This window comes from Archocentrus centrarchus, chromosome 19 (assembly GCF_007364275.1).
Source record: "Archocentrus centrarchus isolate MPI-CPG fArcCen1 chromosome 19, fArcCen1, whole genome shotgun sequence".
NCBI classification, from domain to species: domain Eukaryota; kingdom Metazoa; phylum Chordata; class Actinopteri; order Cichliformes; family Cichlidae; genus Archocentrus; species Archocentrus centrarchus.
Window position 1 is genome coordinate 8,116,193 of NC_044364.1, and position 23,346 is coordinate 8,139,538.

The following is a 23,346-nucleotide window of genomic DNA, read 5'->3' on the forward strand; positions in this document are numbered from 1 at the left end:
TACTAAAAAAAAAAAATTAACTGCAAACAAAAGCATCTCTTAACTATTTGTCAAGTACTCATATGTTATATTAATCGGTTAAAGTGGGCTTCGGTAGGTGGGGGAAACCTAGGATCAAGTGTGGTAAAGCAGCAGTGTGGTAGAAATTTTTTGTGAGCTCTAGTAGATTTTTCTTTGTGTACAGCAGCTGTACAGCAGACAGATTTTATGACAATGTGCACAGAAACAGTTTGTGTGTTTGGTCATATTTGTTTAGCTGTTTGTATTTGAAATTACCTTCCACCCCCACCCCCCCACCCCTTCCCCACCCCCCAAACATAAACAGTACTTTGTTATGTTTACTGCTCTTCTGGCTATCTAGATGCAGAAGTACTGCAACCACAACTTTATTTACATCTGCATCATGAACACATCAGTGTGATGAGAGAAAAAGGAAAGTGCTGAAGGTGTGAGTGAGCCATGGGATTTCATTTCTTATAACTGGTCAGGTATCTTCATGCTGTCACTGAAAGCAACACCAGGGGGCAGCACACAAAAAATTAACTCATTGGACAGTAGTCTGCCTATCAGATTTAACTGCTTATTAACTGAAGGTGCCAGAACACCATTCCAGATTGTCCCAGCTCACTTTAACCCCCAGCTGTATTACAGTCAGTAAATTACTTTTAAAGTTACAGTGAGTCCAGTGGTTTTTATTCACATTTCCGCACAGAAATCATAGCTCTGCTATCCTAAATGATGCTATGTTTTGTATTGGAAATGTGCATGTGAAGATGGATTTAACTTACTGCAGCCCAAATCTACCTACAGGTACAAATAAAGTACCCTGACCCTAAATTGGTTTAAAACAAGAATTTAAAAAGTCTCAGTTTGAATGGTTTTAGTCAGCAGATGTTTGCACACATACAGCAGCTCTGTCACACTTTACAAATCAACTTTTATGTATCCTTTTTCTTCTCTTGAATTATATCTGTTAATTATATCTGTTACGTAACATATTGAAATATCTGTCAAAATACAGGTATTAATGTGAGTACATTACATTAAAAATTAAAAATTACATGCAGAAAAGAAATCAGGCGCTCCTTTAAATTGAGCAACAGTAAACACCTCATAAACAAACACCTGATCGATCAGAATTTAACAATAAATAAAGCTTCCTAGTTGCTGGTGTGTGTGTGTGTGTGTGTGGGGGGGGGGGGGGGGGGGGTCTCAGTGGGTGAGCAGGAGACCATGCAGGAGGCTGTGGTGCAGGCAGTCTGGGTGCACATCTGACCTGTGGCCCTTTGCTGCATGTCTTCCCCTATCTGTCTCTCTCCCACTTTCCTGTCTCTCTCCACTGTACACTATGCAAAAACGGCCAAAAAAAAATATATCTTTAAAGAAAAAATCAAGCTTTGTGTTCTAAATACATCCCAGGTTCATATGGTCATAGTATTTGCAATAAAACAGCTCTTCTTTAGATGAATCCTGCACTCTGAGTGATCAGGATCCATTCACGGAGGGTTGCCCTCACTTCCAAGACCCCATCCACCCCCCACCCCCCCACTTTCTCGGTGTCACGCTAAAGGTTTTGCTTCAGTGTAAGGAAATATGGATTCTCCTTCAGTTGCCTCTCTCTGGTCTTAATTGTTATGTTGTTTCTTGAAAGAAACATATCCAGGAAATCTATGCTTATACTGTATCGTTATTGTCACACTACAAATAAGAAGCTGTGCAGATATCATTGATCCCAATTCCATTATCTGTTCTGCTTATAGGGCCAATTCTTCATTCTTCATCACTTCTTTATTGATTACTGATTGCCTTTCTGTGTACGGACTGTAGCCACCTCATGCTTATTAGCCTTCCTTAGTAAATCTGGCCCTTTAGTCTCAAGCCCAAGCCAAAGCTAAATATTACTCCTTATGACAAGTGAACTGAACTTCATGTGTAAAAATCAATGAAGTGCCCTTTAATTCTACTCAAGCCAAATACAATATAGCATATTGGACTTTTGCTATAATAACTAATCCCAGCAAAATATCACATTCATTCAGTTTGATCGCATATTTTTTAATTTACTTTGTCAACATAATACCACAACTACTTGAGAGATTTCTTCCAAGCAACTGTTGGAAGCAGTGTCCTGTCTGTCTCACCCCTGTGGTATCTGGGGTCGGCATTGTTGACATGTTGTCGGAGGTGTCAGCCCCCATGGATACACACATCATTATCATCACCATCTTCCATTGCCTCCCCCCTGATCTGTCTGACTCTGTCTGTCTTGCTTTGTCTCTAGCAGCATGTTGCCCTCAGTTGATAGAGCGGCAGTCCCACCGCTGACTCATAACACTGCATGGGGGGGGGGGGGGCCAGAAAGTCAAGGTGGCACTGCCAATCAGGAAGGCCAGGAAGACTCAAATGACTGCTTGAAAAAGGAGACTCAGGGGAAGAAAATAAAGAAGGTAGAAGAGTCAAACATAAAGGACACAGTAAGTTTTTAGAGGCTGACCTCTATTTGGCAAAAAATCTGAATGAATCAGGAAAGATTGGAAAACGGAGCACTTTCTATGAAAGACACAGAAAATCATTGAGAAAAACAAAAGATGTTATTGTGGATGCTCCATTTCCTTGAGTGGTGCTCCATCATCATGATGAATAAGGGTTGCCTTTTGTCAATCATGTGCTTTAGTGGAGCAGGTATTTATTCCTCTGTTTACAATGAACGCCTGTCTCTCTCGCCGTCTGTGGCCCGGTGACTGATGAGCCCTGTCACAGGGAGGAACACCCAGCCTGTAGCCACAGAAGATGACCGCCCAAGGCTCGTGTGACAGAAGCTGGAATGCTCACATTTAAAAAAAACAAAAAAACACAAACAAGCAAGGAAATTTTCTTTAAGGGAGCATGCCTTTAAAAAAAAAAAAAAGCTGACAGACCATTTAAATTGTTTGACCTGTTGGCACTAAATTGATTGTAGAAATCCACCACACCATTTATTTCTCCTCTGATTTCACAACTCAAAGTATTTGAGCTTAGATGAAATCTGAACACCTCATCATCCAGAATTCATTGCGATCAGGTCCGGAAACATGAGACCTGCTGTGAGGATTGCTGTGCCACTAAGCTTAAGCATGCTCAGCATGCTGAATAACTGTAACGTGACATTAGGGCCAATAGTTGTTCGGGAGAAACAGCATACCAGAAGATCCTACTAGGGCTCTGGGTTGCCTGTCATACTAATTAAAACTTATTAAACTGTAGCTGTCTACACAAAGCTAATGTACTGTTTGATTTCTTGCTGATATAAAATTGCAGTTATTAGATGGTACTCTGCAGCTTTTTATTTCCAAACAACTTTATTTTTTTTTGTCTTCGACCCGGTGTTCTCCCACACATCTGTCAGCACTCATAAGTGCAGAGGGCTTATGGTTTTAAGCGTCTGATAAACCGATCTTTTATCTGGAGGTGTTATTTTGCATTTCATTTGCTCAAACACCCTTCACATGCGAGTTGTTTCCATCCACTCATGCAAAGTAGACGCCACAAGGCAGATTTCTTTAAGTATGCGTGTGAAGTCAACTGTAGTAACATATTATAATGCCGTTACAAACGGCTGGCTGCATCTGCCTGTACGCAGAGAGAAAATGTCTCACAGGACGGCGATGGCCATTATAAGAATTGCTGGATAATCTGTGTGGGATTAGCGCCGGCGCAGATAACCTTTTAAAGTACAACTCAAGTGGACTGAGATATGCACCTATCGGAGTAACATCTCACTATAGATTCAGTGACTTTCTGTAAACAATGTCCCGTGAGACTGCAGTCAATGCATTGTGCTTTGATGATACAATAGGCAGGCAGTGGCTGAATCTTACTGCAAATGTTCCGCCAACAGAAGAGAGGCAGAGAGAAAAGGAACAATAGAAATCGATAGCTCTTCAAAATAAGGAAGGTATGACGGAAAGCTCTAATCATAAAACGGTGCAGTGGAAGTCATTGTGCTTTCAAAGGCTCAGGGAGGAACAATTAGGGTAGATAAGCTATTCCCTCTGCTATCATTTCCCTCCACCATTTCCCATGACAGACTTTTTAATAATAGTGTTTCTCTGCATCACACTCTTATCTGTTTAATGGTCACTTCTCACGGGAATTACTCAGAGGTGTGCGCTCAGCTTTGGATGAAATTGGTTGCATATTTCTCTGGATCTCGTAAGGATTTAACAACACTGTCTCTGTTGTGCCCCCTCCCTGTGCTCTGCTCACCATCTCTTCCTAAATAGGAGTGTACTGATGCTCTAATGAACAAAGACAAAGCTAGCAGCATATGGTGATGATAATGAGATGAACAATGTTTGGAAAACAAGGCCATATATAAGGCTGAGGTCTGACACGTTGCTTGCGAGCAGACTGAGGAGCGTTTGTGCAACTGAAATTTTGTACAGCAGCCTTCAGGCAAAGCTACATGATATATATTATTCATGACAATGCACGCCCAAGTCCTAAAGGCACTGTTTCTGGGCAAATAAATGACTGCTGATGCCTTTACTGTAGACTCTTTTATCCTGTTGCAACAGGGTTTCGGAGTCCTGAAATCTAAAGTGAAGTTCTAAATCCCAAGTAACCCTTCAGCATACAACTGCACAATGTCCAAATGTGTTCATTTGAAAAGGTTGAAGCTGAATTAAATCCTCAGTATATAAAGTGGAAATCATGGCATGATTTTTGATTAAAATGAACTGACTGTTTAGTTGTAAGCTTTCTTTCTAAAGCAAATTTGTGCATTTCAATCACTTATCCATTCCTTTTGTAGTTTTGTAGTTTTCATTATTTTATGTCACTTTTTATGTGTTCTTTTTGCAATTTAACATGACAGATGTAGCAGTGGCATCACCCATTGGTCACCATCAGGAGTGACCATACATTGTATGGACAAAAGTATCAGGCCACACCTCTTGACCTTTGAATTCAGGTGTTTTCAGTTGGATATGCCTGGTGTATAAAGTCACTGAGTATTGAGGTGCACAGTGTGTAAAATTCACCAACACTGCTGACCTCCTCTGGCATTAACATCAGCACACAAACTGTGTGCTGCAGTCTTCATGGCGTGGGTTTCTGTGGCTGAACAGCTCCTGTAGGTGTAATGTGTAGGTGGCCCAGCACCTCTTTGAACAGCGAGTCAGCAGAAAGTTGAAAAAAAACCTGGAAAAGATGGCACAGAGGAGCAGTAACTACACCATCTGAATGTTGTTGGGGGATGGGCAGGTGATTTATCTGACCCTAAATACCTTCAGACCACTTTGCAAATGTTCAAAAATTCTTCTTAGCTCTGCTCCATGCCATCTAGCTCATACTCAGCTTTTTATAATGTGCTGTTATCCTCCCAAAAACCTGCTTTTGTGCATATACTGTATGAATTACCCCTGAAATACCTCTAGATTTTTGGGAAAGGCTACTCCTTGACTTTTGAAGCACCTCTAAACCTGTATGCTGTTGGCTTGGCTCTGGCAGCCATGCAAGTCTAAGCATCAGTGTCAAATAGTTTCTTTCTGAGCTTTCTGGCCCTTACACATCAAACTTGCCTCCCACTGCTGACAGCGCCAGCAGGTAGCAAGACCCATGGAGCCTCGGACATCTGTTCTTCTCTAGCTGTCTGTCTCTTCTAGCAAACTTTAATGTTTATACAGTATATTGCAAGCATCTGATGAATTTCCTCTCCTGTGACCACCAATCACACGGGCCTGACCCATTCACCTCAGGTGCAAAAAACTCCCTTGCTCAAGCCCTTATGTGAACTCCCTCACCTTACCGCCCACCATTCAAAGGGGATTTTACAGCCCGCTTCCAGCGAAATTCCCATGAGCTCAGCGGTCGCATAGAGAGGCCCCTGCTTGTTCTGTGATCCTCACTGTCCTCCATGCTGCAGGCGAGAGATACGGGCCGAAGGGATGAGGTCAAGACAGATGCAGCTTCTTATGTGCTGTAAACAGACAGCAGGGCAAATAAAGCGGAGGCTCTCGACTCCCGCCTCACACAGTCTCACACATAACCTGCTTACCATTTTCAGTGTGACTAAATATGCATATGCAGAGAAACAGAGAGGACCCCACACACTCCCACTCAAACACGAGGATGTGTGCGCACACTGGGTGAATGATCTCTGACAAGGCAAGAACTCATACTAAATAATGAAGAAGACTTTTTAGTTCATGCTTATTTGCAGTCTCATGAAGAATATGGCACAATTTTCACATCAGTCTCATGTCACATTCTGAGCTAATATCACAGAGTTGTTTATAGTCAGTCTCGGTTTCACAAAACAATGCAGGCAGCAGCTTCGGATAACTGCACATGTCTCATCTTTCATTTTCGGGCTTTATTTACACAGGTTTTCACTGTCGGTGCAGACTTTTCTGTCAACATTCAAAGTGCTTTATCCTGCGATGAATCATAAAATTGACTGTTTGCCAAACTGGAGCAGGTCTTTCAATAAAATCTGCTTTTTTGACAATGCCTGACAGAGCTACTAGGATGTGACCTAGAACAAACTCAGAGGACGCAAACAGACAACGTGAAGAATCAGCAGAGAGAGATGAACAGACAGACCAACAGAGCAGCAGGCAGCATAACATAGGTTGCATAACAATGACTTTTTCAGTACAGTACAGCCGGCCTGCCTGTTGATATGTGGGCGCGGGTGACTGCGGGACAATGCGAACTCGGCGTGTGCTGTAGAGCAAATACTACACGAGAGAATGCTGTTGCCATGACAAGAGAGAGGAAGCGAGAGATGGAGAAAGATGAGTAATGACAGAGAAGCAGGGCTACAGCTGAAGAAAAGAAGAGGGTTTATCCACTTGCAGAGTGAGGAGAAAGAGGGAATAATAGATGAGTCAGCTGCTTACAATTTTCAGCGCCGAATCAAACAGGCAGTGAAATTACACTGTACAGCCAGTAGCAATGGAGCCAGGCCAAGCATGAGATAGAAGCACTCCTACATACATGTGCTCTGGCTCTCTGTTGATATCTATGTCTGTCTTTATCATGTTTTTTATTCTTCCTTTGCTCTTGCACACATGCGCATGCCCAACTGTACAGCACACATCAAGGGACACAACCCAATGTGTCTACTCTATTTCCCCTCCTTCAATGTGTAGAAGAAAAGAATACATTCTTGTCTGGGAAAGCACAGATACCGTTTGTGCCCTCGGGAGGATTGCCTCACAGCTCCATGCTGGATGTCTGGCTTCCCGCGAGGGAGCCAAAACGCAGCTTTGAAATCGCTCTGTGTCTCTGCCTCAGCTGCGTTATGTAGTGCACGCTCATGTTGTGCATTGCTGACTGCACTGTCTGCTACCTGGTGGTCATAAGCTCATCATCCACATGCTGTCTCATCAGCGCAGTCACACTCACTGTAATCCTGACAGTCCTGTGCCTTTGCCCTGCAGTGTAAATTCATGTAAATGTCTACTTCTTTAATGCAAAAATTAACAGGCTCAAACAGTATATTTCAAACCAAATGCACCAGCTTCCTCTCGCAAGTGCTTAAGCAGTCCTCTGTGACACCTTCCTATAAATAAAATCCCTTTCTGACTGTCAGTGATTGATGTAACATAGCAGCGATTGAGCCTTAAGCTAATTTACAGACATTCTTACAGTATACATGTGCAAACAGCCAGTGTTGTAAGAAGAAAAATGACAGACCTGGAAGTGATAAATATTTCATATTGGTCTGTAATCTTGCACAGCCAGACATCCGTCTTGTCAAACACTCAGAGGTCTGAGGAAAATCATAAGAACTGACCTATACAACAACTGGCTGTGATATGGAACACCTGCCAGTGGAAACAATGCAGGCTACCTGTTGGATTCAATTATAAGTCAGCACCATGGGCTTCCTGCATCAACAGTTCTTTCATAAGAATTTCTGCACTGTTCCTCAAACCTGGTACAACATTGACTGAACACAGCTTGCAGCGAACTTTCTCAAGCCTCTGTACTAATCCCAGCAAGTCTTCCAACTGATCATATTGGTTTTTTGTTTCCTAACATTTGTTTCTTACCTGTGTAAACATTCATGTATTTTCAGTTCAGAATGGCAAAAAGGAGGCAGGTGGAGCGGAGAAGGCATAAACCTACCTAACTTTTAGCCTAGAGGCATGTGCTGAGTTGGGTCCTAGAAACATATCTTTTCTTTTTTTTTAAGTTTTGTTCTAATGTGCTTTTTACTTATTTTCCGTATATGAAAGGCTGTATATGAAAGATGGATGTAGCCACATCACATGTAGTGACATCACCCACTGGTTTCTGGAAATTACATTTTGAAGCCTTTTGGCTGCTGACAGGTGTGATTGTGTGTGTGTGTGTGTGTGTGTGTGTGTGTGTGTGTGTGTGTGTGTGTGTGTGTGTGTGTGTGTGTGTGTGTGTGTGTGTTTTTCTTCTGAGCCACAGGGTAGAGTGCTAGGTCATCTGCTACCTCTAATAAACTTGGTTAACAAGCTGCAACCATAAATGGACAATACAGTGCACAAAACAGTGGCACAGATACCTGCTAATTAGTGCTAAGTGTCAGCCTAATTAAATACTAAATAATAACAATTAAGTAATATTTACTCAACAAAAGTGAAGCACAAACTAATTGGGCAGATAACTCCATTAAAGATGCTTCCAAAGGCACCACAAACATGGTAGAGACTTCCAGCTTAGTGACTTGAATTAGTGGGAGAGAAAGCACAGCTCTATCGTTAAGCCTTAAAACCCAAATGGGTGAGTTATAAAAAACAAAAAACAAAAAAAACCAACACCCTCTGTACAATTGTTATGACATTAGAGATCATTTTTGTACCAGGCTAGCTTAGATTAAGCTAACCTCAAGGCCATTTGAGGAACTGTTTGTGGCTCTTTGGTGTTGGTGATTGCCACTTGGCTATAGGCTTCAAAATGACTTGCTTAAGGCTAAGAAAAGCCCCGTTTTCGTTAAATACAGCTAATCATGGCGAAATAACAGAGATAATAGCATGCCAGACATCACGTCTGGTTTAATCCTCAAAGTGAAACTAAATTCACCTTCACACACACACACACTGGCAGAAAGCAGGCTTTTATTGGCACCACATTTATCTATAAAGGGGGTAATCTGAAGGAAAACCTCAGCATAAAATATTCCAAATTTAATTTAGAAAAGGTTACAAGGAAAGCAGCAAACACTGAATGTGATTCATAGTTCCAGGGCATCCTTTTATTGAATACCTTTACTTGTTATCATGTGATTTCTTACATAGTTATTATACAGAAAGATAAATTTCTCTTTCTTCCTCACACATACAGGATAGCAGCACATGGCACCAGTAAGTCTGTGTTCTTGCCTATTTTTTTGGTCAACAGTGAGCTGCCTACAACAGAACAGCAGTGAAATTAATAGGGAGGCATATGTTTTCTGTTTTTGCTACTAGAGTTACAAGCCTTCTGAGAGGATTACATCCCCATACAGGATTATGTCCTAAATAATAAATACTTTCATTAGTATCCAAATTGGCTACTTCAAACACCAAGGAGGGTTTGATTTTTTTTTCTTTACGTCATGACATTGACTGCTAATTGCAAAATAATTAATTTCCCAGTGTAAAAGTACAGAGCAATTTCCCTCATCAGACTCCTTTATTTTTTTCATATATCTATCGTTTTTAAGACTCACTTAATTTTCTGTGCAAGCTGCGAATTGGTTCAGTAAAAATACTGTGAGATTTTTCTTAATTTACACTATTGATGCGCAACTGTATCCAAATTTATTGTAAGTTCTTTGTATGTTTTGGTTGCTGTAGCATTTGGTAAACCTCTGAGCTGCAGGGGGGGGGGGGGGAGCTGGCTGTCAGTGGCAGTAAAAGTCTGTCGTGACCTCTGAGAATCAGTTTGCTTTGGTTCAGCTTGGTGAAGCACTGTGAGCACACCAACAGACTCCCACTGCATCCCTTTTATCATCCTGACAGACATCCTGGTGACAGCTGTCAGTCATCCTGGTGAATGGGTTTGCAGTGTGATGATGTCACCTGGGTGCCTTGTTTGTTTTCACTCTGAGATGCCTGTGTGAGATCATAACTCAGGGATGAGAGGGTTTTATTGTGATGAATCCTGGTTCACAGTAAAGCAGGCAAGTAGAATAATGGGATCTATGTTAGTAACATTGTATAATAGATTTATTTATTCATTTACTTAAATAATGCAATGTGGCTCCCTGTAAAAGTAAATATTTTCCTGTAAGTAAACAGTCATAATGATGAAATCCTGATGCAAGCTTCCTTCCCTGAGCCTAGTTTTGAGACAGTTTTAATTTCTCATAAAAGACTTTATAGGATGGAACTGGGAATGCTAGAGAATCCTCCTGTTTTAAAGAGCTCTTCAGTGTCAAGGTAATCCTGTTGTCACTCATTTAGTTTGTACACACCAAATAGGAATTATTAATAATTACTTCAGCAAGAATAACTATAAAGAAATATGGTGTTAAATGACAGTCTTGTTGCTGCCACAGTGTAATTCAAATTAAAAGTAATTAATCATATGTGTGTGTAAATTTAAAGTGTCTATTCATAAGAGGACCAGTTCCTTCCTTAGATTAATCCCACAGACTGCTGAAGGAAGATCAATTCATGGGAGCAGAATTTGGAGTTACCTTTGAAATCATACCTTAAAGACCTCATAATGCCACACCATGTCACTATTAGCCCACTTTCCTCTCAGACTGCAGGCTTACTTGCGGTTCCTTCAATTTCCAAAAGTAGAATGGGATGCAGAGCCTCCGGCTTTCATTAGGCTGCCGCCCCCACGACCTGGTCCTGGATAAGTGGAAGAAAATGGATGGATCTGTTCTGTGTGCTCTCCTTTTTCATCTTCTCTTTCTTCTGATCCCCCTGGCTGTGGTGATAGGCTGCATCTTCCTAATCTGGGTCTGTTTCCTGTTAAAAGGGAGTTCTTCTTCCCCACTGTTGCTAAGTGCTTGCTAATAGGGTTGGGGCTGGGGTTCTCTCTGTAATATTGTAAGGTCTTTAGCTTCTAATATAAAGTCATTTGAAGCAACCTTTGTTAAATGGCAGTATATAAATAAAATTGAATTGAACTAAATTCAATTCAATTCAATTCAATTCAATTCAATTCAATTCAATTTTATTTATATAGCGCCAAATCACAACAAACTGTCGCCTCAAGGCGCTTTGTATTGTGGGTAAAGACCCTACAATAATACAGAGAAACCAATCAAACCAATTAGATGCAATCACACTTTAATAGTGTGTGATTTAGTTTCCCTGTTCTTGTTTTCTTTTTTTATTCATTTATTTATTATTTGGTAGCTGTGGTTTTAAAATTCAGTGGAGTCCTGTGCATGACTGTCCATGGATTTGTAGTGAATGAGCTCATGGCAGAGTGTCTGAAAAGAGGGAGGTGCACCTGTGCTTTGATGGGATATTGAATTTTACAAATGTGCTCCTCAGCCAGACAAAATCCATTATGAAATGAGAAAATTGGTGACCTCATGCCAGCCATTTGGCCTCACATGAAAAATAAAACAGCATACCAGCTTTTATCTTGAGAGGGAGAGAGAGCTTCAGGATCATAATTCAGTGTCTTCGGTCCTGTTTCTTCCTTAGTCATGGTTGTCTCTCTTCTGCTCTTCCTCAGTTTTTACCCAACCCCCCACAGTCTCGCTTTATGCAATGAAAGTCATGTCGCCTTAAGTGAACCAGCGTTGCCAAAACCTTACAGTAAATCCCAAAGTATTTAACCGACAAGGCCATCATCTGTGTATTTGGCGAGCCTAATACAATTCTCAGATAATGACTCAACTTGCATTTTCCAGGCCACTGTTATCTATCCAAACTAAGATCATATGGGTCCTTTTAATTTCACACTACACCATGGGACACTTCATCACATCAGGGAATCTCGTGTCTTATTCTTTTTTTCTACAAGCTCTCACTTTGATGCTCTTTTTAATTGTCTCCACTCTCCCCGTACCTTGTCATTCACAATGTCTGTTAAAGCTAACTTGCTTTGCCTTGACAGTTGAGCTGTGCAGGTTTAAGGTCTTTGAGCGCACCTCATGACTTGACACCACCTTTCAACTCTGAGATGAAACAGGGAGAAAACAACTGGAGGAAATCAATGTTGTCGGGTTGCGGCTTCACAGTCATCCCCACCTCTGTTTGCTGTGTAGAAACACGAGGCCATCTGTATGAGCACCTTTAAGAAGTGCTAAAAGAAAAGGGAGAGGGGGGACAGCCAAGACCCTGGTTGAGATTACTCGGGAATATCTAACTTTAACTTGTCTCTTTGTATTGTATTTTTTTACCTTAATGATTTTTATCTAACTTCTTTTGATATTCCCACACCCCCCTTATAGCTCTGTCATCATCATTTGAAACTTTTTCTCTCTTTTCTCCCCATGCATCCTCTCCATTTTCTGCATTTTACTTTTTCACTCTCTAATTCCTTACTCTTGCTCTCTGTCTCTTAACGTTTTCTTCCTTCTCAAATTATCAAGTGACAGCAATGGGGCTTTTAAGAGAATGTATTCACTTAGTAAGTATACCTTCGACTTCAGTAACAGGAATTTGCAATTATCTGTCAGGCTCAGTGCGGCGAGAGAACAATTCCCACATTATGTTTTAACATTCGGCTGCAGTTTAAAGTCAGACTCTGCAGCTCTGCTAGAGCAGTTGCCCATTTCTCAACCCACTGCACATCTTTTGAAATCTAATTATCACTTATTTAATTAGAGGAAGACATTACAGTTAGCCAATTTTGCAATACTGTAATTAATATAAGACATCTGCTACTTCCTACACCATAAGCATTAAGCAATAAATAAATAAATAAATACAGTTACATACTACCATACAATATAGCATTAGTGAGAAGAAGTGCTAAAAATATATTTTAAAAAAAGGTTGTTATAGAGTTGCCACAGGATTTATGAAGAGGCTGATGAGTTTTTACACACACTTAGCTGAAAGTAATCGGAAAAATTGTTAAATTGAGCTTAATTAACGGTAATGGATGAATGTCTCATTTAGCTACCTAAAAATAGTACATATGTAGTTCACTGAAAATAATGGATAAATGGTTGAAATTTAAAAAGCTTCAAATAATGTGTAATTGAGCTAATATGCCTTTCACAAACTATTTTAAATTACACCTATTATATTTAATAAGCTTCTTCCTGTGTTTTAGAGTGCTACGCCTTTTTCTGCCATAACTTGTGTACATTATAGTGTAACAAACTGACAAAATGCCTGCTTAATGTTTAATGTTTGGCACATCCTCAAACTAACAATGAGCAACTGCCACGTCTAAATCCAGATGCATCCAGCTGCTTCACAGTCTGCCGCTATTCCCTAGCCAGACCCGCTTCTGCTAACTCGAACTCTAAAATGTCTCAGTTATGAGCAAAGGACAACAAATGTCGTTCTGTTGGCTGCAAAAGTATACATTAAGGTTCATGCTTACATCAGTGGAGAAGCTGAAGAGACATTGTTTTACCTTTATTTTGATATCCCTAAAGCATTATGAAAATTTCTGTGTTTAGGTTTAGCATGGCAAAGGTCTGTTTATTCATATACTGTATTTTATTACACAGCTAGTCCCGTCTGTTTTTCTGTTTCTGTTGTCACACAAAGGAACTAGCATAAAATACTAACACAAAAGCAGCCCACTAAACTAATTAGGCCAGGCCTGTGGCGCATTTTCCATGCCTTCATTCGATATTTAGTGACGACTTGAACAAAAATTCCATCATGGATACAAATTTTGGTGACCGTTAAGTTACTTACAGGTGATGTACGTTGAACATGGCACGTGTAAGAAATGCAAACGGAAAACGTAACATTGCATTCACAGGGGGATGACGAAATTAACGTAATATATACAAAAATCAAAAGAATTGGGATTTGTAATAAATCTCTTTTTAAAAATACTCTCCTGACCAGTTAAACGATTGCAAGAATTTGCATTTTGCACTACTGGATCTTAAGAAGGTTCTAAGTAGAGCTTCACAATGCTAAAAGAAGAAATCGGCGCAAGAGACAAAAACTTTTGAGCAGGGAATTTAGTGAAAACTGCATTTACACTCAGCACCAGTAATGGCCTTAATTTGGGTAGAGGATCGTCCTGTGTCTTGACGGGCAGCCAATCGCATCCTGCGGCTCAGCGCTGGTGAAATTTTTTTGGGTCTACCACTGGACTTTTTTGTTCCATAACGCTTAGGATCATTTAAAAAAATGCAAAATGACTGTCTTACTGCGTCCAACCTCAGCAGCGATGGCATGTTGTGAGAGGCCTTGCTTACGTAGCTCAACAATCCTACCACGTTCAAAGTCAGTGAGCTTTTTTGCTTTTGCCATCAGGAGGTCTTGACAGTGTAAAGACTTGACAGAAAATGACATGGAATCCCAATTTTTTCACAGGTTTTGGCTTTTAAAGGCTCTGGTCTTAAACTTTTGATCAGCTGAAAAAATCATGTTTGAATTTAAATGCAGTTTTCAGAAAATTCCCTGCTCAAAGGTTCTTGTCTCTTGCACCGATTTCTTCTTTTAGCATTGTGAAGCTCTACTTAGAACCTTCTTAAGATCCATTAGTGCAAAATGCAAATTCTTGCAATTTTTTTAACTGGTCTTAAGATTTTGATCAAGATTGTATATCAATGTGAATAACTGCTGTTCATGCAAAGTTTTGTTCAGATTGGCTGAGCCGTTAAGGGGGAGATCGGGTACGTGCAGGCATATATACGCTACGATCATTATAGTAAGAAGATGTATACTGCTTTCAAAACACGGTGGTTGTGCCTTCATTTCAGCTAATTTACATGTAGGATAATCACTCAGAAATCTAGTAAGACTTAGACTTAGGCCCTGGTCACACAGGCGTTGAGACTGGTTGGCAACCGCTTGGTAACCACCAGTTGCTAGGGAAAAGAGGTATACAATGCTGCACTGAAAACCTCCTTCTGATTGCTTTTGCCACAGTTTGATACTATGCACAGCAAGCAGGCGATAAAGTGGAGAATTTCAGACATTGGGTGAGAAGGGGTAGAGCAGCAATGTACAGCATATGTAAAAAATATGTTTTTAGAACAATAAAGCATATAAACCTATTAAAAACAGAGTGAAACCGTATTCTGACTTTGCCATTAATTTTTCTACAAGCAAAGGAGATTTAAAAAATGTATGGAATGTATGGCTGTATTGAATATGCAAAGTTCTGATCAAGAGCAATTAGCCTATTTCTTAAATTTCCTACACAGCACAGTGTGATGTCTACATGGGAGACTTCGCTGTTACTCAGCAGTCACAAGGAAAAAAAACAGTGCTTTAGAGAATATGCCAAAAAAAACACATGATCAAATGATTCTGCATGGCTGGCATTTGAAAGATAGTCAGATGTTTAGCTGAAGTGTTTTGTAACTAAAATATGTCGCTCCAAATATGCAGATAAGAAATAGAAAAGCCTTTTTAAATTTTTTTAATTGTGAAAAAGTCTGATAGTACTGATGAAAGGTTGATATATTCCCTTGAAGTAATTTTACACTTACTGAAAAAATTTCAACCCTACAGTCTAGACAAAGCACTTATTAAGGGCACAATTCAGTGACTGGCAGATCTTTACACAGTACCTGAAAACTGAGATTTAGGATGTGTAGCTACATAAAGCACCTTAGACAGAACTAGCACTGTCCAACCTACAATTTTAGGCTGATTAATCAGAGGTGAAAAGAAATTCTCAGTATTAGGTACTTCTCAGTATTCCAGGACCATTTCAGCACTAACAGTGACATAAATGTAAGAGCATGTCATGTAAACTTACCGGTAAAATCCCAAGAGGAACGAATGTCTGTATGTACATGCTGGACTGTGTATTCGATTGTGCAGCTGAGAACAAGTCACTGTGAAGCACAGAATATCTGAGACAGCAAATCATACATTTATAAGAGTAGGTTATGTAAGTAGATGCTGAGAAATGTGAATAAGAGTTCTTCCAGTCAAGCTGCCCTTTCGCAAAGCATTTAACCAGCAAGTTCTCCTCCGGTGCTGGTTAGCCTCCAGTAAGGCTGGAGCTTTAAATGTTGTTGTAACCTTGTGTTGTCACATGTCCTTGTCCACAGAGGGTGGCCAGATTAACAACAACTTGGGACCGGTTTCAAACATGGGCCAGCAGCACCCTTACCCTGCCCTCGGCCAGCTGTCTCACATCTATGAACAGCAGCAGCAGCAGCAGCACCAGCAACAACAGCAGCAGCAGCAGCAACAGCAGCAGAACAAGGATCTCAACAAGTATGCCTCCCTGAAGGCTGTAGGTGAGTGACTGCCAAGTTTTCTTATTTCTTAGGGCAGGCTTAGATAAAGGAGAATATTTTTACAGTTTGAGATAGACAGTGTACTTGATGTTGGTAACTGTTTTGACTATAGCAGTGTTTGGAGGTGCAACATCCTCACAGTGAAACTTCAGGTTGGCCCCATCCCTGTTGTGGAGTCACCATGATTCATCCTGACTTGGCAGTGAATCTTGACGAAAAGGAAAACTTTAGCTCTTATAAATGACTCGTTTAGTTTTTTTTAGTATAGTTTGCTGAATTTTTTTTAGACCCCCAAAACACAAGCACAAATGGTAGGAGTTGTTTTCTCTGGAAGGCTTTTACTAAACAATAGCAGGGCTGCACACATAACTGACAGGATTTTTTGACTGCATCAAAGACTTGGATGTGTTGTAAGACAAAAACTATGTTTTTTCACTGCTTAAAGGGGAATTAATATGGTCGTTTTGAATTCCACATATTCATTCTTGGACTCTACTAGAGAAGAACATCCTCACAGTTCAAATTCACAGTTCAAAATAATCCTTATAGTAGGCTTTGGGACAGCCCCTCATGGTCAAGCTTCCTTCCCTCTCCCTTTAAGCTGACTTTCTTCTATATCAGCATTTCATATTTTATATCACAATAAATATACTTTAATACAGGCCACCAAATTCAGTGAATCAGTAGCTACAGCAGCTGATCTTAAGTTCCCTCATCACCATACGTTCTTTGGCAGTCGCACTGCTATTTCATAACCTGAATTCATTTGAGACCGACATGCAAATGTTTCCAGCGTTTATTTGTCAGCTTGTTTATACTAGACAGGTACTCTGCCTTCGCTCGATTCAGAATTCAGCCCACTCACGACAGATACAATCTACAAATGCATCTAGATGTCTGTGTAAACAGCTACACGATGCTATTTGTCTGCATTTGCTCTCTTTTTTTCTGAAAAATGACCATACAGATCTTGTTTCTGTCCAGCATGTCTAGCAGCACAAAGTAAAACTGACTGTGATGACAAATGTAAACAACAGAAATGCATTCTGTATTGTGTGTGGTATTCCCTGCACTACCGTGGCCCTGACTCATCTCCAGACATGTTACAGTAATAGATTATCATACTTGTTTATGCTGAGTAATACTTTGTGCCCCCAGAAGCAAGAAGATAGCGATAGCAGTATATGTAACTACCAGCAAAACTGACAACGCAGGAACAGCTGAATGAGCGCTGAATTACAAGCGATAATGAACACATCATATTTGAGCTTAAAAGATAACTTCATAAAAGAACATGAGTGAAAATGGTACACTGCATTTCGAGTCCTGAACTCGACAACTTTATTGTTTGGTGGTTTATTTTTATAATTCCCAGAGAAGTGGACAAATATAGACATCAGAGGATGTCTAGATATTTTCAGCACAGCCACAGATGTGTTTGATTGCAGTAAATTGTTCAGTTATCTAAAATGCCAGCAGAAAACATCTTGGTGTTAGTCTCAGGGAATCAAAGAACAAAGGGATTCTTTCTTGGCTTAACATTTCGTGCCGATATTCAACAAGGAGGAAAAAAATCCATCTAACAAGCCAATTTCAACACATCAGTACATTTCAGCCATAAATTGTGCCACAATTTGAGTACAGGATACAAACCCGCCGTTTCTCAAAAAGTTTTCCCTTCATCTTACTGCACATAAACCCAACAGATGGATGCAACACATGCTCTGGGGATTGTGGGCGGCATTCTGGGAAATGAATGAAATCTTTATCTGTTGGGAAAAAAGATGAGGCAGGTTGATGGATAATAGGTGCAAGAAAATTCTAGCAGAGTTATTGAAATTCATACTATAAGCTTACAAACTGCAAATATACTCCATACATTGATTGCTCTACATTTAAATAATGTTTTCAAACATTTTTCTTTGAAATATTGAAAATAAGTGTCAAAATTTAGTTTAAAAACATTCAGCCTATATCGATATTCTGCAAATCCAATGTAACAAGATGACCAAAAACCAAACATCAGTGTTGTAAAAAAGAAATGTTGGATTTTGTTTTGTGCATTAAAAATCGTTCCTACCAGACAGGCTGGATTGAGTAGTTAAGCAACTGCTGATCTGCTGGGATTTTCCCACACAACCATCTCTAGAGTTTACAGAGAAAGGTCCAGAAAAGAGAAAATATGCAGTGAGTGGCAGTTCCCTGGGCAAAAATGTCTTATCGATTTCAGAGGTCAGACTGCTTTGAGCTGATAGGAAGGTAACAGTAACTCAAATAACCACTTGTTACAACAGGTGTATGCAGAAGAGCATCTCTGAATATATAACACTTCAAACCTCCAAACAAAAAAAAAAAGGAGACCACATTGGGTGCCACTCCTGGCAGCTAAAAACAGGAAACTAAGGCTACACACAGCACTGGCTCAACAAAAATGGGCCTGGTTTGATTCATTTTGATTTCTGCTGCAACATTCGCATGGTGGAGCCAGAATTTAGTGTAAATATCATGAAAGTATGGATTCATGCCTTGTATCAAGTCTGCTTTGGTGGTGGGAAATTTTCTTGGCACACTTCTGGCCTCTTAGAACCAGTTGAGCATTGTTTAAACAACGCAGCCTACCTGATTGTTGCTGATGACCATCAGCAAGCGTCTGTTGGCATCACTGTGCTTTGATACCCATTGTTTCCAATGGCTTGAGCTCTTCAAGAACAGTTTGCTGCTGCATTGAGTAAAGTCTATGTGACCAGCACCCACTCTCATCTAAGATGGGTTACCACTCTCCTGAGACCCTAGTAGGATAAGCAATTAAGAAATAGATGGATCCATTCCAGAACTTTAACTGCTGAACACAAAAGGCTGACACAAAAGTCATCCTTCAGTGAAATCAGTCTTCTCTTATCAAACTTCTTGTAGAAGGTAGGGGGCAATTATGCAATGTTTTAACAGAAAAACAATGCAGAACTCAATGCTGGGTTTTTTTGGTAGTTCATCTTCAATGAAAGCAAGAATCTGGGTGCATTTTGGATTTGGCAGCTTAAGAATTAGCTTTACAAAATGAAATGTCATCACCCAAAGGCTAATACAACTCCAGCACTAATAAACAAGACTGGCTGACCAGCACACACTGGCACGCTTTACAAAACTTCCAGCCAGCTCTGCTCAGCCAAAGGAAATAACTCTGCCCACAGTTAGTTGTAAGGACATTTAGCAGCAGTTGGGGATCATTTTTTCTCGCTTTTTCTGTTGGAACAGAAACAGTTGTTTTCCAGTGCTTGAAAGATGACACCACAGCAGAACACACTGCTTTACTTACACTCCAGTGTGCACAGACCAACTTTTGTTTTGCAAAAGACAAGCAAATCAGTAAATTCGTATAAGCACCAATCTCCCAACTCCCCAAGAGCAGTAAGAGCCTGTGACTAGCCTTTTCTATTTAATGAGTCAAGAATCAAGTTATGAATCATAAACCAAGTCTAAGTAAACAAGAATCTAAATCCAAGCACAGGGGGACTTTACGATGTGAAATTTACAGTGTGTAATCCTGTTTTATTGTTGACATGTACAAGGAAACTGCTTCACACTTTATTCCTGTTTAAGTGCCCAACTATAACTTCAACAAAAATGTACTACATTTTATGATCTCTATGGCTGATTATTATTCAAAGGAAGTATTAACTCTCAGCAAGTTGACTTTTTAATGTACTGACATGGTCTGAAAGCAGTGACAGCCTGTGGGCCATAAAATCAATATGAAAAGCTGCGGTACATGGCTCTCAAAATGTCTGGAAGTAATGTGAAGTCTCATAATTCAAGTTAATGTGATAAAATGTGCAAAACTACTCACGAGGTTCATTAACAATAAGCATTTTAAAAATTTTATTTGGGTTTTTACAAGGCTCTTTTTACTTGCCTTCCTTAAGAGCATGGCGAATATTAAAACTAGCTTTTTCATCTCTGCTTCTTTATAGCTAACATGAGCCTCATCTTCCTCTCACCACTCCCCTTACACCATCTTTCAGCCTCCTGTTTGGTCTTCTAACCTTTAATGTCTTGGCTCGTTTGCTTCGCCCACACCCTCCTCCTCCTCCTCCTCCAGTCCCTCTCTGCAGCCTCCGTTTCCTCTTCCCTCCCACCGCTCCCATTTTCCCATCTTCTGTTTCCTTTTTTTCATATCAATGCGTTTATCAGTCATCTCCTGCCCTCTGCATTTTTTCTTCACCTTTGCTTTTTTTGCTTCTTTTGTCTTCCCCTCCCATTATCTCCTCTTCACCCCTTCTGAACCCCCCCACCACCACCACCTTCAATTCATCAAGCTCCATATCGCTCCTTAAAGAATCACTGGGCTGCTAATCTTGATCCTCCTTTATAGGGGCTCATATTTGATTCCATTTCTATAATTGAACGGAGGTCTCTTCCCCTCAGGCTCACAGTTGACTGACAGATTTCCATTTTACATGTGGTATTCAAAGAGGCACCTATGAAATGATTGGAAACCTGTACACACAGGAACCTGGGATTCCAGGAGGCAAACTGCCATTACCTAGAGTTCAGTGATGGGAATGTGACACACAAGTTATGAAAAATGCATGTGGGGGAATAATAGAGACAAAAAGAAAGTGTGCAAGTGGCAACCTGAGAGGCTGAAACCACTGCAGAAGTGCCAAATACCGTAGGACCTAGAGTGGCCACTTGAAGCTGGCCCTAGATCGGTAATAAATGACAGCAAATGAAAATAAAAATGCTTTGTCTTCTCCTCTGATACATGCTCTGGTGTTTTCACTGCCTGATGACACTGTAAGAAATGGAACCAAGCCTTATGCACTGTTTTCCCAGCATTCCTTTAAATGCCTTTCCTCCCGTTCTTTAATTGCCTCTGCCATTTTAATGGTCAACACTCCAGTTGAGAAGACACTTTTCTGTCAATCAATAGCCATCTCCATTGTCCCTCTGCGCATCTATATAAGGTCACTTTATCGAGTTCTAACAGCAAACGAGGCAAAAACCAACCAAGAAAGATCCCTGGGTGCAGGCCTGTAACTCAGCCCAAGTACAAATGACCAATTATGGTCCACTTCTATTGTACAAATGCTCTGCTGTAGTTAATGAATGCCCTGCATCTTAGAAGATTCTCATTGTTCTTACATGCCAGCTAATAAGTCAGTTTTCCAAGCGCAGTAAGTGCAGTAAATCCTAAGTAATTAGGGCTAGTTTTACTATTATACTTTTTGTATCATTTCTTTCTGACTTGCACATAAGTGGATGGATATCAACTGAACAGCTAAAACAGTTAAGTTATAACAGTTGCTATTTGTTCTTTTTTTCCCCCCTTTTGTCCCTGCAAACACAGTCACTTTAAGCTCTGATTTAGAATCAAACCAGCAGAAATACTGTCCTTTTTTCTTGTTTTTTTGGGGGTTTTTTTGAGTTGATAGTTGATTTTAGCTGCTCTCCACATGCACATTCCCTTTAATGAGGACAAGTGAGACACATCCGTGTCAGTTATACGCCAAGATGCTGGCATTAACCCATAGTGATGCAGAACACATTTAATAGAATCTAATAATAATGATAATTAGAAGACTTTATTTGTCATTATATGTAAACATACAACAAAATTTGCATTCCAGAACACCCATCCAAGAGAAATACAAACAACAGAAACAAACAGGGGAGACAGGTGTCTGAGATCATGCAGCCGTGAAACAGGCACTACCTTTGTGGTCATAAGATTAAAAAAAAAAAAAAAAAAAACTTATCACCGCTGATATTTAATCTTCTATTATTTGCTGTACATGGCAATAGGTGGAAATGGTCAGTCTTTTTGGTTTGACTTGGTAGTGGTGCTATAAAGAAAGTCAGGGAATCATCTGACACAAGGACATCAGTATCCACCCAGTGGTTCTCAAGCTACTCAGATGTCACCCTCATAGCATCACTAAAGACAAAGTCAGCTTTTGGATGCCGCAAATAAATCACAAATGAAATTGGACTGAAATCCATCCATTCCTTGTTGAGATATTTCAGATTTCATAACCTCTAGGATTTTATAACGATACACACGCTATTTGCATTGCCATCTCTAGAAGCTTTAGTCGTGCACTGCAATTACCAAATCCTAGCCTCTTTGCGAGTTATCACTGTTTCTCCACGGCAGAGATAGTAGCTAGTAAAAAGCACATGTGTTGATTGCATCTCAGTTATGTACTGGAACATGGTGTCATTTTGTAGAAGAAGTCTAAAATAATCGCAGAGTTCCAAAGAGTTTTTGGAGTGGAAAAAAATAAAACTCAAAGATAGAAAACCCAGACTAGTGGATGTTTTTTGTTTAGGATGGCAGCACTGTGACAGCAGAATCCACCCACTTATAGTGAATGCTAAAAAAAAAAAGAGTCTTCAAATTTGGGTAAACCACTGGAAATTTTAAAACGTTTTGGAGACTTCGGGAACTAATAATCCCTCCACCAAATTGGCAGTAGACAACCTAATTGCCTAACAAAAAGGAGATTGACATACTGGTCTAAACCTAATAAAGTTTTATGTTGGTGGCACTGTGGGACTTCAGGAAGCAGTGCTCAGTTTTTTCCTGGTGTATAATGTGTGCAAGTCTCAGTGGGACACTGCTTTTCTCATGCAGAGCCCATACTGCGTAACAGCGGCGTTTTCCGTTTCCACTCACGTACACCGCTGGATGCGTGCACCATCGAGCTGAATACTGCCGGATTGATTCACCTGTCACCTGAGCAAGTTTGACCCCCAGAGGCAGTCTCACAGCAACTCGGCTGGTGAGACTGTGTTCTCCCTCCACTCCCACCCTTACCTACAAACATCCTCCGCCCGCTATTCGTTCACAGGCCCGCGTTACTTATTTATCTTCACCGTTTGCACAGCGATATACTAGATTTATAGTTACAGCAGCAAAGCAAACTCACTGAGTGTGTTAACTTTATCTTCAAGGACATAGCGGCAACAAGGGACTGAAGAGTAATGATTCAACTGTGAAAGTGAATCTGACAAAAAAAAAAAAAAAA

General features: G+C 40.3%; 1 protein-coding gene across 1 annotated transcript in view; it reads left to right on the top strand.

Annotated features, from left to right (window-relative positions):
- The window catches only part of shisa9a (shisa family member 9a), a 46,791-nt gene that overhangs the window by 20,904 nt on the left and 2,541 nt on the right, over positions 1 to 23,346 (top strand). Inside the window, exon 3 of the mRNA XM_030755681.1 lies at positions 16,127 to 16,318. Coding sequence (XP_030611541.1) covers positions 16,127 to 16,318 — 192 coding nt within the window. The remainder of the gene's footprint in view (positions 1 to 16,126; positions 16,319 to 23,346) is intronic.